The sequence below is a fragment of the Ovis aries genome, chromosome 1 (assembly GCF_016772045.2).
Source record: "Ovis aries strain OAR_USU_Benz2616 breed Rambouillet chromosome 1, ARS-UI_Ramb_v3.0, whole genome shotgun sequence".
Taxonomy (NCBI): domain Eukaryota; kingdom Metazoa; phylum Chordata; class Mammalia; order Artiodactyla; family Bovidae; genus Ovis; species Ovis aries.
This window is the reverse complement of record NC_056054.1, coordinates 13,640,810-13,654,757: the sequence shown is the minus strand read 5'-3', so window position 1 is coordinate 13,654,757 and position 13,948 is coordinate 13,640,810. Positions and strand designations below refer to the sequence as shown.

At 43.5% G+C, this 13,948-nt stretch overlaps 1 protein-coding gene across 1 annotated transcript in view; it reads left to right on the top strand.

Annotated features, from left to right (window-relative positions):
• Nucleotides 1-13,948, top strand: part of RHBDL2 (rhomboid like 2) — a 60,849-nt gene that overhangs the window by 13,132 nt on the left and 33,769 nt on the right. The window contains exon 2 of the mRNA XM_004001823.5: nucleotides 12,891-13,156. Within this exon, the coding sequence (XP_004001872.3) occupies nucleotides 12,911-13,156 (246 nt within the window). The 5' untranslated portion in view covers nucleotides 12,891-12,910. The remainder of the gene's footprint in view (nucleotides 1-12,890; nucleotides 13,157-13,948) is intronic.

The following is a 13,948-nucleotide window of genomic DNA, read 5'->3' as shown; positions in this document are numbered from 1 at the left end:
GTGGTTTTGTTGCTAAGCAGCCCTGCTTGGTTTTGTGGTTAAGCAAACCTGCTTTCTTGAGTGATCATTAACTTACAAGGGTCTCCCATACTTTTTTCTTGACTTATAATCCCCTAGTGGGATTAACTGTTTAATTACCAACTTTGTCTCTTTACTATGTCCCTATCAGTATTCTCAATAGTGAATAAGGGCACCTAAGAAATGCAAAAAGGCAAAATGGCTGTCTGGGGAGGCCTTACAAATAGCTGTGAAAAGAAGAGAGGCGAAAAGCAAAGGAGAAAAGGAAAGATATAGGCTCTGAATGCAGAGTTCCAAAGAATAGCAAGAAGAGATAAAAAAGTCTTCTTCAGTGATCAATGCAAAGAAATAGAGGAAAACAACAGAATGGGAAAGACTAGAGATCTCTTCAAGAAAATTAGAGATACCAAGGGAACATTTCATGCAAAGATGGGCCCGATACCGGACAGAAATGGTATGGACCTAACAGAAGCAGAAGATATTAAGAAGAGGTGGCCAGAATACACAGAAGAACTGTACAAAAAAGATCTTCACGACCCAGATAATCATGATGATGTGATCACTAAGCTAGAGCCAGACATCTTGGAATGTGAAGTCAAGTGGGCCTTAGAAAGCATCACTACGAACAAAGCTAGTGGAGGTGATGGCATTCCAGTTGAGCTGTTTCAAATCCTGAAAGATGATGCTGTGAAAGTACTGCACTCAATATGCCAGCAAATTTGGAAAACTCAGCAGTGGCCACAGGACTGGAAAAGGTCAGTTTTCATTCCAATCCCAAAGAAAGGCAATGCAAAAGAATGTTCAAACTACCACACAATTGCACTCATCTCACATGCTAGTAAAGTAGTGCTCAAAATTCTCCAAGCCAGACTTCAGCAATATGTGAACCGTGAACTCCCTGATGTTCAAGCTGGTTTTAGAAAAGGCAGAGGAACCAGAGATCAAATTGCCAACATCTGCTGGATCATGGAAAAAGCAAGAGACTTCCAGAAAAACATCTATTTCTGCTTTATTGACTATGCCAAAGCCTTTGACTGTGTGGATCACAGTAAACTGTGGAAAATTCTGAAAGAGATGGGAATACAGACCACCTGACCTGCCTCTTGAGAAATCTGTATGCAGGTCAGGAAGCAACAGTTAGAACTGGACATGGAACAACAGACTGGTTCCAAATAGGAAAAGGAGTGCGTCAAGGCTGTATATTGTCACCCTGCTTATTTAACTTCTATGCATAGTACATCATGAGAAACGCTGGGCTGGAAGAAACACAAGCTGGAATCAAGATTGCCGGGAGAAATATCAATACCCTCAGATATGCAGATGACACCACCCTTATGGCAGAAAGTGAAGAGGAGCTAAAAAGCCTCTTGATGAAAGTGAAAGAGGAGAGCAAAAAAGTTGGCTTAAAAGCTCAACATTCAGAAAACGAAGATCATGGCATCCGGTCCCATCACTTCATGGGAAATAGATGGGAAACAGTAGAAACAGTGTCAGACTTTATTTTTTTGGGCTCCAAAATCACTGCAGATGGTGACTGCAGCCATGAAATTAAAAGACGTTTACTCCTTGGAAGAAAAGTTATGACCAACCTAGATAGTATATTCAAAAGCAGAGACATTACTTTGCCGACTAAGGTCCGTCTAGTCAAGGCTATGGTTTTTCCAGTGGTCATGTATGGATGTGAGAGTTGGACTGTGAAGAAGGCTGAGCGCCGAAGAATTGATGCTTTTGAACTGTGGTGTTGGAGAAGACTCTTGAGAGTCCCTTGGACTGCAAGGAGATCCAACCAGTCCATTCTGAAGGAGATCAACCCTGGGATTTCTTTGGAAGGAATGGTGCTAATGCTGAAACTCCAGTACTTTGGCCACCTCATGCAAAGAGTTGACTCATTGGAAAAGACTTTGATGCTGGGAGGGATTGGGGGCAGGAGGAGAAGGGGACGACCCAGGATGAGATGGCTGGATGGCATCGCGGACTCGATGGACGTGAGTCTGGGTGAACTCCGGGAGATGGTGATGGACAGGGAGGCCTGGTGTGCTGTGATTCATGGGGTTGCAAAGAGTCGGACACGACTGAGTGACTGAACTGAACTGAACTGAAGAGGTCTTTGGGCTTCCCTGATAGTTCAGTTGGTAAAGAGTCCACGTGCAATGCAGGAGACTCCAGTTCAATTTCTGGGTTGGGAAGATCCATTGAAGAAGGGACAGGCTACTCACTCCAGTATTCTTGGGCTTCCCTTGTGGCTCAGCCAGTAAAGAATCTGCCTGCAGTGCAGGAGACCTGGGTTCAAGCCCCTGGAGAAGGGAAAGAATACTCACTCTAGTATTCTGGTCTGGAGAATTCCATGGACTGTATTGTCCACGGGGTCACAAAGGGTCGGACATGACTGAGCGACTTTCACTTCACAAGCGATCTTCAGAAAAATCCCTTGCCAATGTCTAGAGTCCCCTATGTAAATCTTCTTATGGAAATCTCTTTTTCTACAGATATATATATTTTAAAGGCAGATCACTATTCTGGGTAAATGAGCAGAGCCCTCCCCTTTCCAATCCTTGGCCAGCACACTGGCTCCATGATTCATAACAAGAGCAATGCTTATACCAGGTAAGGTCAGGAAGTAGAAAAGTTCTTTCCATTTTTCCTCTTCTTGAGAATAATTGCTGACTTGAAGGGAAGGTCTTCAGTTCTTGTTTGCAGGGAAACATCTCCATTTTTAACCAGAAGTCTCTGAGTCTTTTCTACTTTTCCAGTATTCTTTTTAATAATCTACCCCAGTTGTTCTCTAAGTGTAGGATGAGAACATTTCACAGCAGTTCCACCCAGTTTTGATCTGAATGTGTGTGTGTGTTCGTGTGTGTGTGATTTCAACAAAGAGTTGACAGCCACTTGCTGCAGATAAAAGGTAGGAGCTGAGGCATAATATCAAGCCTACATTCAAGAAAGCTTAAGAAACCTGCATCATCTTTGCTTAATGAATAAGGAAGTAGTCAATGTAGTAAACAGTTCACTCCATGAGTTAACACTGTGATGAAAATGACCAAGTAAATAATTTGATAGCTGTAGATGTTTTTATATTTCTGAGACTATAATGTGTTGTAACCATTGCTGACTTGTTTTGAGATCTTGTGCTATGGACTGAGCCTCTGAAAATTCTGGTAATCCAGGAAATTCAGATTATCTATCCCAACTTTGACTTATAGAACTCATAGCGTATATAGGCTACACCCTCATGATTAATGACATGACCCTAGCTTATACTTGCTTTGTGAGGCCCTGGGGAGGGGAACCTTTGACCCAGGAAGTGCTGGTAAGCAGATTTCAGCACAGTATAAGGAAGGAGAACTATCAGAAAATACAACAACCTGATTAACGTACTTTAAGGTTCTTTGTAATTTTTCACTACTCTAAATGGTTCTGCTCTGAACATCTTTGAACGATAGCCTTGAGTACTTGCTCAAATACATTTCTAGAAGTAGATTTCTAGAAGTAGAATAAGTCTGTTGAAAGGTATATGAGTTCCATATTTTATAGAAACTACCCAATTGCCTTGTGAAAAGCCTGTATCAATTACACCTCATAAACGGCACCCATTTCCATATAGCCTCATAAGTATGGATCAGTGTTTTTCATTGTTGCCAATCTGGTCAGTAGTGTTTCCATGGTGGTGAATTGTGCTCAGAAATTCAGCTGTGGGAGCAGAAGGTAAACAGGAGTGGGAGGGACAAGGGAGTGTCAGATGAGAAGCAGCGCCTGTGGAGATGAACCAGAGAGAGGCCTCGATATTCATGCAACAGGCACACAGGGTACAGAAGTCAAAGCGCGATAGTGTTTGAGAAGAGAGATCAAACCAAAATGCCACCATCTCTACCAAAATGTTCATCTATTTCTAGAATCTACTTAGACCTAGACATCCCTTTACTGCATGTACTAAGGAAGAAGGTCTTCCCTGGTGGCTCAGAAAGTAAAGAATCTGCCTGCAATGCAGGAGACCCGGGTTCGATCCCTGGGTAGGGAAGATCCCCTGGAGAAGGGAGTGGCAACCCACTCCAGTATTCTTGCCTGGAGAATCCCATGAACAGAGGAGCCTGGCGGGCTACAGTCCATGGGGTCTCGAAGAGTTGAACGCAATTGAGTGACTAATACAGACTCACACCCACCAAGGAAGAAAGCACACACAGAGTGAGCTCAGCCAGACTGAATGGGTCAGATACTTTGGCAACACAGGAAATATATTTCACTAAAATAAATAAAATGATGGCCTTGAGGTCATAAAATTTCTGGAAATTCTGAAGTCTGGAAAAAAGAGAAAAATTGGGGGAGAAATGTAATCCTTGTTTTTCTAGCTCTTTTTATAGGGAGGGGTGTGTGTGTGTGTGTGTGTGTGTGTGTGTGTGTGTGTGTGTGTGTGTGAGTCACTCAGTTGTGTCTGACTCTTTGTGATCCTGTGGACTGTAACCCGCCAGGCTCCTCTGTCTATGAGATTCTCCAGGCAAGAATACTGGAGTGGGTTGTCATTCCCTTCTGCAGGGAATCTTTCCAACTCAGGAATTTAACGTGGGTCTCCCACATTGCAGGCAGATTCTTTACTGTCTAAGCCACCAGGGAAGCCCTTTTACAGCTATAAAGTTGTGTTATTAACAATGAGGAATTTTATTTCCTCGTGAAACGATCATATATGACTAGGGCTTATTAACACAGTGTTAATCACTCCTACTTGCACATTTATTTTGCTGCACCGAGTCTTAGCTGTGGCTTGTGGGCTCTAGTTCCCTGACCAGGGATTGAACCCAGGCCCCCTGCATTGAGAGTGTGGAGTCTTAGCCACTGGACCACCAGGGAGTCCCTGAACTTCTTTTAAAATGCCTTAGTATTTGCATTTAAGAGCTGCTGATCTTAAATCCATACTCTGTTTTTCCATTTATGAGACATGAAACAAACTAGAAATAATCATCAATATGCAAGGAAAATTAATAAAATACTGGATTGGCCAAAAAGTTCATCCAGGTTTTCCACAAAACATTGCAAAAAGCCTGAATGAAATTTTTGCCCAACCCCATAGTTATTTCTATACACTTAGAGTCTGACCCTCGGGGACTGGGTGAGTGTAAGAGAAGAAGCCTTTATTTTCAGCAAAGTTACTGGGAAAAAAGTAATAAAAGGGGACTTCCTTAAATTTATTAACTATAATCTATTATAATGTGCAACCTTGCCTAATGGAGTGCATTTGAAAAAAAAAAATGTGACCTAATTCCTAGTAACTTGCAGTGTGAAAATAGACCCCAGACTCAGTCCCATCCTTCTAGCCGTCTATCTGCCTATCCACATACTCACTCATCCATCCATAGCCGACAGGACTAATAATCAAGGCATGTTTACTATGTGCCAGAAAATGTTCTAAGGCTTTATATGGATTATCTCAAATAATCTTCCCCAAAATGCTATGAGGTGGGATTGCTAGATGCAAACTATTACATTTAGAATGGATAAACAACAAGGGCCTACTGTATAGCACAGGAAGCTGTAATCAATATCTCGTGATAAGCCATAATAAAAAATAATACAAATAAAAGGACACTAGCATATTCAAAAGCAGAGACATTACTATGCCAACAAAGGTCCGTCTAGTCAAGACTATGGTTTTTCCAGTGGTCATGTATGGATGTGAGAGTTGGACTGTGAAGAAGGCTGAGTGCCGAAGAACTGATGCTTTTGAACTGTGGTGTTGGAGAAGACTCTTGAGAGTCCCTTGGACTGCAAGGAGATCCAACCAGTCCATTCTGAAGGAGATCAGCCCTGGGATTTCTTTGGAAGGAATGATACTAAAGCTGAAACTCCAGTACTTTGGCCACCTCACGCGAAGAGTTGACTCATTGGAAAAGACTCTGATGCTGGGAGGGATTGGGGGCAGGAGGAGAAGGGGACGACAGAGGATGAGATGGCTGGATAGCATCACAGACTCGATGAATGCAAGTCTGAGTGAACTCCGGGAGATGGTGATGGACAGGGAGGCCTGGTGTGCTGTGATTCATGGGGTCGTAAAGAGTTGGACACGACTGAGCGACTGAAGTGAACTGAACTGAACTGATACGTGTATAACTGAGTCACTTAGCTGCACAGCAGAGATTGGTACAACACTGTAAATCAACTATACTGCAATAAGAAACAATTAAAAATGTTATGAAGTAAGTGCTATCCTTATCCCCACTTTAATTTTTTTTTTTCCACCTCATTACTTGGCTTGCGGGATCTTAGTTTCCCAACCAGGGATCAAACTTGTGTCCCCTGCAGTGGAAGCGCAGTCTTAACCACTTAAAAATGGGATCTGAAGATTTCCTGATAAACACAGAATTACCATATGAGCCAGCAATTCCACTCTTAGGTATATTCCTGAAAGAATTGAGAACATCTATTTAAATAAAAAGTTGTATCGGGATGTTCATAGCAGCTCTATTCACAGTCGCCCAAAGGTGGAGTCAATCCAAATGCCCTTAAACCCATGAATGGATGAACAGTGTGGTTTTATTCATTTATTTATGTGATGTAATATTATTCAGCCATAAGGAGTGATGTACCACACATGCTACAGCATGGTGAACCTTACAGACTTTAAGTGAAAGAAGCCAGGCTCAAAAGGTCGCATATTGTATAATTCCATTTGTATGAAATATCTAGAACAGGTAAATCCATAGAGACCAAAAGCAGATTAATGGCTGTCTGAGGCTGGAGGGATGGAGCAAGAAGGAAGTGACTTCTTATTGAGTATGAGGGTTTTGTCTGGGGTGATGAAAAAATTTTGGAAATAGATAGTGGTGATGGTTATACAACACTATAAACATATTTACGGTGAAGATCGCTCAGTCGTGTCCGACTCTTTGCGACCCCATGGACTGTAGCCTACCAGGCTCCTCTGTCCATGGGATTTTCCAGGCAATAGTACTGGAGTGGATTGCCATTTCTTTCTCCAGGGACCTTCCCGACCCAGGGATCGAACCTGGGTCTCCCACATTGTAGACAGACGCTTAACTGTCTGAGCCACCAGGGAAGTTAATGCTACTGAATTATATACTTTAAAATGGTTAATTTTAGGGACTTCCCTGGCAGTCCAGTGGTTAGGACTTTGTGCTTCCACTGCAAGGGGCCTGGGTTTGATCCCTGTTTGAGGAACTAAGATTCCCCCATGCTGCTTGATGCGGTCCCCCAGCCCCCTCAAAAAAAGAAAATTCCAGTGGAAAATACTTAGACGGTTTCCCAGGTGGTGCTAGTGGTACCACTTGGGAAGATGTACCACTTCCAGTGCAGGAGACATAAGAGACGTGGGTTTGATCCCTGGGTCAGAAGATCCCCTGGAGAAGGAAATGGCACCCTACTTCAGTATTCTTGCTGAGAGAATCCCACGGACAGAGGAGCCTGCTGGGCTATACTCCATGGGGTCGTAAAGAGCCAAACATGACTGAGCATCTGAGCATGTGCAAGAGAGGAAGTTTAGATACACTGGACTAAGCTGAAAATGTCAGTGACATTGGGTACTGTTGATTAAGCACATGCTAATGATAAACAGTATATTCTATCTAGTCTCCACAGGGACCTTGAAAATTTAATGTTATTATTTAGTTTGTGTGTGTGGTAAAACACACATAAAACTTACCATTTTAACTGTTTTTAAGTGTATAATTAATTCATAGCACTCACATTATTGTACAACCATCACCATCATCCATCTCCTGAACTTTTTCATCTTCCCAAACTGAAACTCTGTACCCATTAAACATCAACTTCTCCATTCCCCTGCCTCCCATCCCTCGAAGCCCCGATTCTATGGTTCACAGTCCCAGATCCAGGGCTATTTACTGGGGTGGCATATAAAACTAAGACATGGCCATTCCCCAGGTCTGTCTAGCCTGTGTACCCGCCCTTTAGCGACCTTGATACTGCCTTTTCCCACCAAGTTAGAGAAGGCCAATTGCGGGAGGACAGTGTTGCTGAAGTGTGCAGAGGGGATGCCTGTGGCTGGGTAGTAGGAAAAAGAAGTCAGCCAATGGAATGTGGTTGGGATGAAAGGCAGGGATGCAGGGTTTTCAACAGGAAGCTCAGTTAGGAAAGGGGAAGGTGAGAATTGGGAACATATTGCTTGCTTTTCTTCCCAGATTGTTCAGAGGAGTACGTGAGTATTTGCATGAGGATGTGCTTTGAAGAGACTGGGCTGCTCTGCACACTTCGTTAGAACTCACATTACAACAGAAGTAGATTTATTTAAAGGGATACCTTAGCAGAGCAGTTTTGATCGGAGTTGCAGATGACAAGGTGTTTAGTGGGTACAAACTCATCCTTTAAGACATTGATCCACAAGGGGAGGGAAGAAATAGTACATTGCTTGAGACTTTAGGAGCCTGGCAGGCTACAGTCCACAGGGTCTCAAGAGTTGGACCCAGAAAAGGTCTCATACATATGGCTCTGTTTTTATTATATCTTTTTTTTTTTGAAGTTTAAGGTGTATAACGTAATGATTGTTGAATATCCATTTAGTGAGCAACCATCATTTCATATAGATACAACATTAAAGAACAAGAAAAAAATTTTTTTTCTTCATGATGAGAACTATTGGGATTTATTCTCTTAACAACTTTCATTTATAATGTACAGCAGTGTTAATTATCTTTATGATGTTATAGTGTTACATCCCTAGTACATATGTATCTTATAACCACAGGAGAGGTAAGAGATGTGGGTTCGATCCCTGGGCTGGGAAGATCCCCCCCTGGAGGAGTAAATGACACCCCACTCCAGTATTCTTTCTGGGAGAATCTCATGGATAGAGGAGGCTGGCAGGCTACAGTCCATGGGATCGCAGAGTCGGACACAACTGAGTGAGCGGCAGCAGCAGGAATTTGTACCTTTTGACTGCGTTCATCTAATTCCCCTTCCCACCCCCACCTTTGGTAGTCACATATATCTGATGTGGCTGATCTTTTTTCCTATGACTTTATTTGTTTTTGAAATAACTGACCCACAACACTGCTACTTCCTGGTATACAGCATCAGTTCAGTTCAGTCGCTCAGTCGAGTCTGACTCTTTGCGACCCCATGAATCGCAGCACGCCAGGCCTCCCTGTCCATCACCAACTCCCGGAGTTCACTCACACTCACATCCATCGAGTCAGTGATGCCATCCAGCCATCTCATCCTCTGTCGTCCCTTTTCCTCCTGCCCCCAACCCCTCCCAGCATCAGAGTCTTTGCCAGTGAGTCAACTCTTCGCATGAGGCCACAGTACTGGAGTTTCAGCTTTAGCATCATTCCTTCCAAAGAAATCCCAGGGCTGATCTCCTTTAGAATGGACTGGCTGGATCTCCTTGCAGTCCAAGGGACTCTCAAGAGTACAGCATAGCGATTTGTTATTTCTATAATTACAAAATCATCACCAGGAAAAGTCTAGTTGTCATCTGTCACCATGCATAGCTATTACAGTGTTATCGACTGTATTCCTCACACTACATTTTATTCCTGTGATATTTATTTTGTAACTGAAATGTACCTCTTTATCTCCCATCTTTTTCTTGCCTCCTCCCAACCTCCTCCTCTCTGGCAGAAACCTGTTTGTTCTCTGCATCTATGACTCTGCTTCTGTTTGGTTGTGTCTGTTCACGTGTTTCTTAGATTACCCATGTAGGTGAAACCATACAGTGTCTGCCTTTCTCTGCCTGACTCATTTCTCTTAGCATACTACCCTTTCATTCCATCCGTGTTGTTGCATAGCAAGATTTTATTCTTTTTCATGGCTGAGAAATATTCCTCTGTGTGTGTGTGCGTGTGTGTGCATACCACATACCTTTATCCATTCATCTATTGATGGGCACTTAGATTGCTTCCATATCTTAGCTACTGTAAATCATTTAGCATTTAACATAGAGGTACATTTTAATTTTCTTTGGATAAGTGCCTAGAAATGGAATTTCTGGATCTAATGGTAATTCTGCTTTTCTTTGAGGAATCCATATACTGTTTTCCATGGAGACTCTGATTTGATCCCTGGGTCAGGAAGATCCCCTGGAGAAGGAAACAGCAACCTACTCCAGTATTCTTGCCTGGGAAATTCTGTGGACCAAGGAGCCTGGCAGGCTACAGTCCACAGGGTCTCAAGAGTTGGACCCAACTTAGCGACTAAACCACCTCCCTGTACTATTTGCATAGTGGCTGTAGCAAAGTACACTTCTACCAACAGTGCACGAAGGCTCTCTCTTCTCAGCACCCTGGCCAGCACTTGTTATGTTGTTCTTGATAAAAGCCATGGTGTCAGGTGTGAAGTGATTCTCATTGTGGTTTTTGGCTGCACTGCATGACTGTTGGGTCTATTTTCCTGACCAGGGACTGAACCTGGGCCACAGCAGTGAAAAATGTGGAGTCCTAACCACTGAGATGCCAGGAAATTCCCCTCATGGTGATTCTGATTGTGTTTCCCTGATGATTAGTGATGTGCATCTTTTCATGTGTCTGTTGGCCGTCTGTATGTCTTCTTTGTAGGAAGAGTATCTATTCAGGTCCCCTGCCCATTTTTTCATTGGGTTGTTTGTTTTTTATGTTGGGTTATATTATGAGTTCTTTGTATATTTTGGATATTAACTCCTTGTCAGATCTATCATTTGCAAATATCTCCTCCCACTCAGTAGGCAGCCTTTTCCTTTTGTTGGTAGTTTTCTTTGCTGTGCAAAAGCTTTTTAGTATGATATAGTCCCATTTGTTTATTTTTGCTTTTGTTTCCCTTTCCTGAGGAGACATATCCAGAAAAAATATCGCTAAGACCGATGTCAAAGAGCAGACTGCCTGTGTTTTCTCCTAGAAGTTTTATGGCTTCAGGTTCTACATTTTAGTCTTTAATCCATTTTGAGTTTATTTTTGTATGTGGTATGATGCCATCTTTTCCCCATTGTATATTCTTGCTTCCTTAGGTTAACTGCCCGTATAGGTGTGAGTTCACTTCTGGCCTCTCTATTCAGTTCCTTTGATCTGTATCTGTTTTTGTGCCAGTACCATACTGTTTTGATTACTGTAGTTTTTTAAATTATAGTTTGAATCAGAGAATGTGGTGCCTCCTGTTTTGTTCTTCTTTTTTAAGATTGTTTTGGCTGGGTTATCTGTGATACTAACAAAGCTTAAGCTTCAGATTTCTACTTACACAGGCTTCTTCTAAAGCACTCTAAGTACTTTTAGAGTTTTTCTATTTTATAATTTTAATTTAATGTTATTTTTTCCAAAGAGCACCCCCCCCCCCATATTGTTTAAGCTTCAGCATACACAAAATGTAGACCCACTCCTGCACAAAGGGGAAAAATCTAGTGAAATCCCATCATACAAATATAATCATGGTTAATTCTCCAGATGTTTTCCCTGTGTATCAATACATTACTCTTTTCAGAAAGGGATTGTACTCTGTGCAGTGTCTGGCAACACTATTTTTTTCCTTTAATGTATTTGAGCCTCCCCCATCCCTGCCAGGGGCTCCCCTGGTGGCTCAGTGGTAAAGAATCTGCCTGCAATGCAGGAGACCCGAGTTCAATCCCTGGGTTGGGAAGCTCCCCTGGAGGAGGTCACAGCAACCCACTCTAGTACGCTTGCCTGGAGAATCCTGGCAGGCTGCAATCCATAGGGTTGCACAGAGTTGGACATGACTGAAGCGACTAAGAAGCAGCAGCACCCATTTTTTTGATTATGAAAATATTTGATTAAATAGTTCAACCAGAAGCAAAATATAACAGAACTAAGCCAAAAGGAGAAAGACTGTACAGATCGCACCAGACACATGGAGAGAAGGGAGTACGTAGTTCAGGCCTCAGTTACCGACACGCTGCCTCAGTAACTTATGCGTCTGCTTGGTGTCTCTTAGCACAGCTGTAATTATACAATTATTTGTGTGATCTTTATTGACCTCAGCCTCCTCCATGACATTGTAAACACTTTGGGATAGGATTGGTCACCTGATACATAGTAGGTGTTCAGCAGGTATCTGTTGAATAAATGCTTGAGTGTCTAGATATTGAGGATTGAGTTCAAGGGGATACTGGGTGTAGAAATTAGTAGGAACTCAGCCAAGAGTGTCAAATGTCAACGAGTTGTTGGGAAGATGTGTTTTAGCGAGAGTGGCGGTGCTGCACCTGGAGGGCCAGTAAGCAATGGCCGACTTAACTCCTGTGCCACAGAATGCAGCGGTGGCATGTTGGAAAGGACACTGATAATTTAAAAAGAGAAGATGTGGTTTTAAATCTTTTATGAGGGGAGGGGAATTTTTTAAACTAAAATGGGTGCCTGATACATAGTACCTCTCAGCATAGTACCGGATACATAGTCGATGCTCATTAAATAATTTTTGATTCGGAATCAGAAACCAGAGACCTGTGTTTGGCTTGGGAGTAGAAGCAAGATGAAACTGAGTTGAGAGGAGACTACTTACTTAAGCTAGTCAAAACTGAATTCAGTTACGCGTGTGTGTGGCTTAGACTCTGAGATGTATCACCTCATGGCAAAGCTATCTCTTAAACACTAATAATTGCCTTGGGAGTCAGTGGCAGAGGGCAAGGAAAGGGTGTATGAGGTAGAGCTGCCACCCCAAAGCTCCAGTCCACCCTTTGGGTGGTGACAATTCCATAAGTGACTTCTGGGGAGTCCTCTTCCGCAGCTGGGGAGAACTTAGTACTTTTTCACAATTATATCCGGATGGTGAGGGTATGGATATTGCGTGTGTTTGGGCAACAGATCTGCAGCCACCTTCTACTGACTCACTGGGAAGGCACTGGAAACCAATGGCCAGAGAGCCCAGGAAAGAGCTATGGCCCGAAGACTATAGGGTCATCTGTTTCCCCCTGACAGTCTTGTTCCTTTCAGGTGGAGGAGGACCCAGGACAATGGCTGCTGCTCATGATTTGGAGATAGAGGAGGATGTGACTCTGAATATGGATAGAGAGATGAAAGAAGAGCTGGAAGAGGAGAAAATGAGAGAGGGCAGGGCAGATAAAGACCCCTTCAAGCCTAGAAAGGTCCACAGGATTGTCTCAAAATGGATGCTTCCTGAACCGGTGCGAAGAACATACCTGGAAAGAGCTAACTGCCTCCCGCCCCCCGTGTTCATCATCTGCGTCAGCATCGCCGAGGTAAACGTGCCGGGTGGTGGGCACTGGCGCAAGGACTCCTGGGGGGCTGCAGATACACTGGGGCTTCAGCTCACACCTGGAGGGAAGACTGGGGAACACATGAAGAGAGCCTGGGGCGGCAAGCACAGCGCACACAGAGCCCGACTTTGTCCTCTTCAGAGCCCCCTCCCAGGCTCCTTCTGCCTTCCCAGGACTTGCAGTCAAGGGTTGAGTTTTATTTTTCAAACAACTCCTCTGCCCAGCAGTGACCACAATCGCAGTGGCTTCATTTCATTTTAGTTGGTGGGGGCTTTAGAGATCAAATAATCTCTGGGTTTCCAATTGGTTTGATCTCATGAACCAGCTTTGATTGATTGGTAAGGTCTATCAGGAGCTCTGTGTTTAAAAGAGCTATAGGTTGCCTCCAGATTTCAGTAGGAAAAAATGGGATTGGGATCTTCTAGTGATGTCGGCTCTGGGCAGCATGTAGTGAGTATCAGACTCTGGTCCTGTCAGCTGTTTTGTTTTCCGGAAAAGAGTGGGGTGACTTGCCCAAGGCCGCATACTTAGTTATTTGACCAGGACCGGGCTTCTCCTGAGCCTTATCTCACCCAGCTTTTTCTCCCACACCATGATGCCTCATAAAGGAATTGACAGAGTATGGCCGCCTGTGGGATGTGACTTAGGGGCACTGTGTGTGTTAGTCACTCAGTCATGTCCGACTCTTTGTGACCCTGTGATCTGTAGCCCTCCAGGCTCCTCTCTCCGTGGAATTCTCCAGGCAAGAATACTGGAGTGGGTTGCCATTCCCTT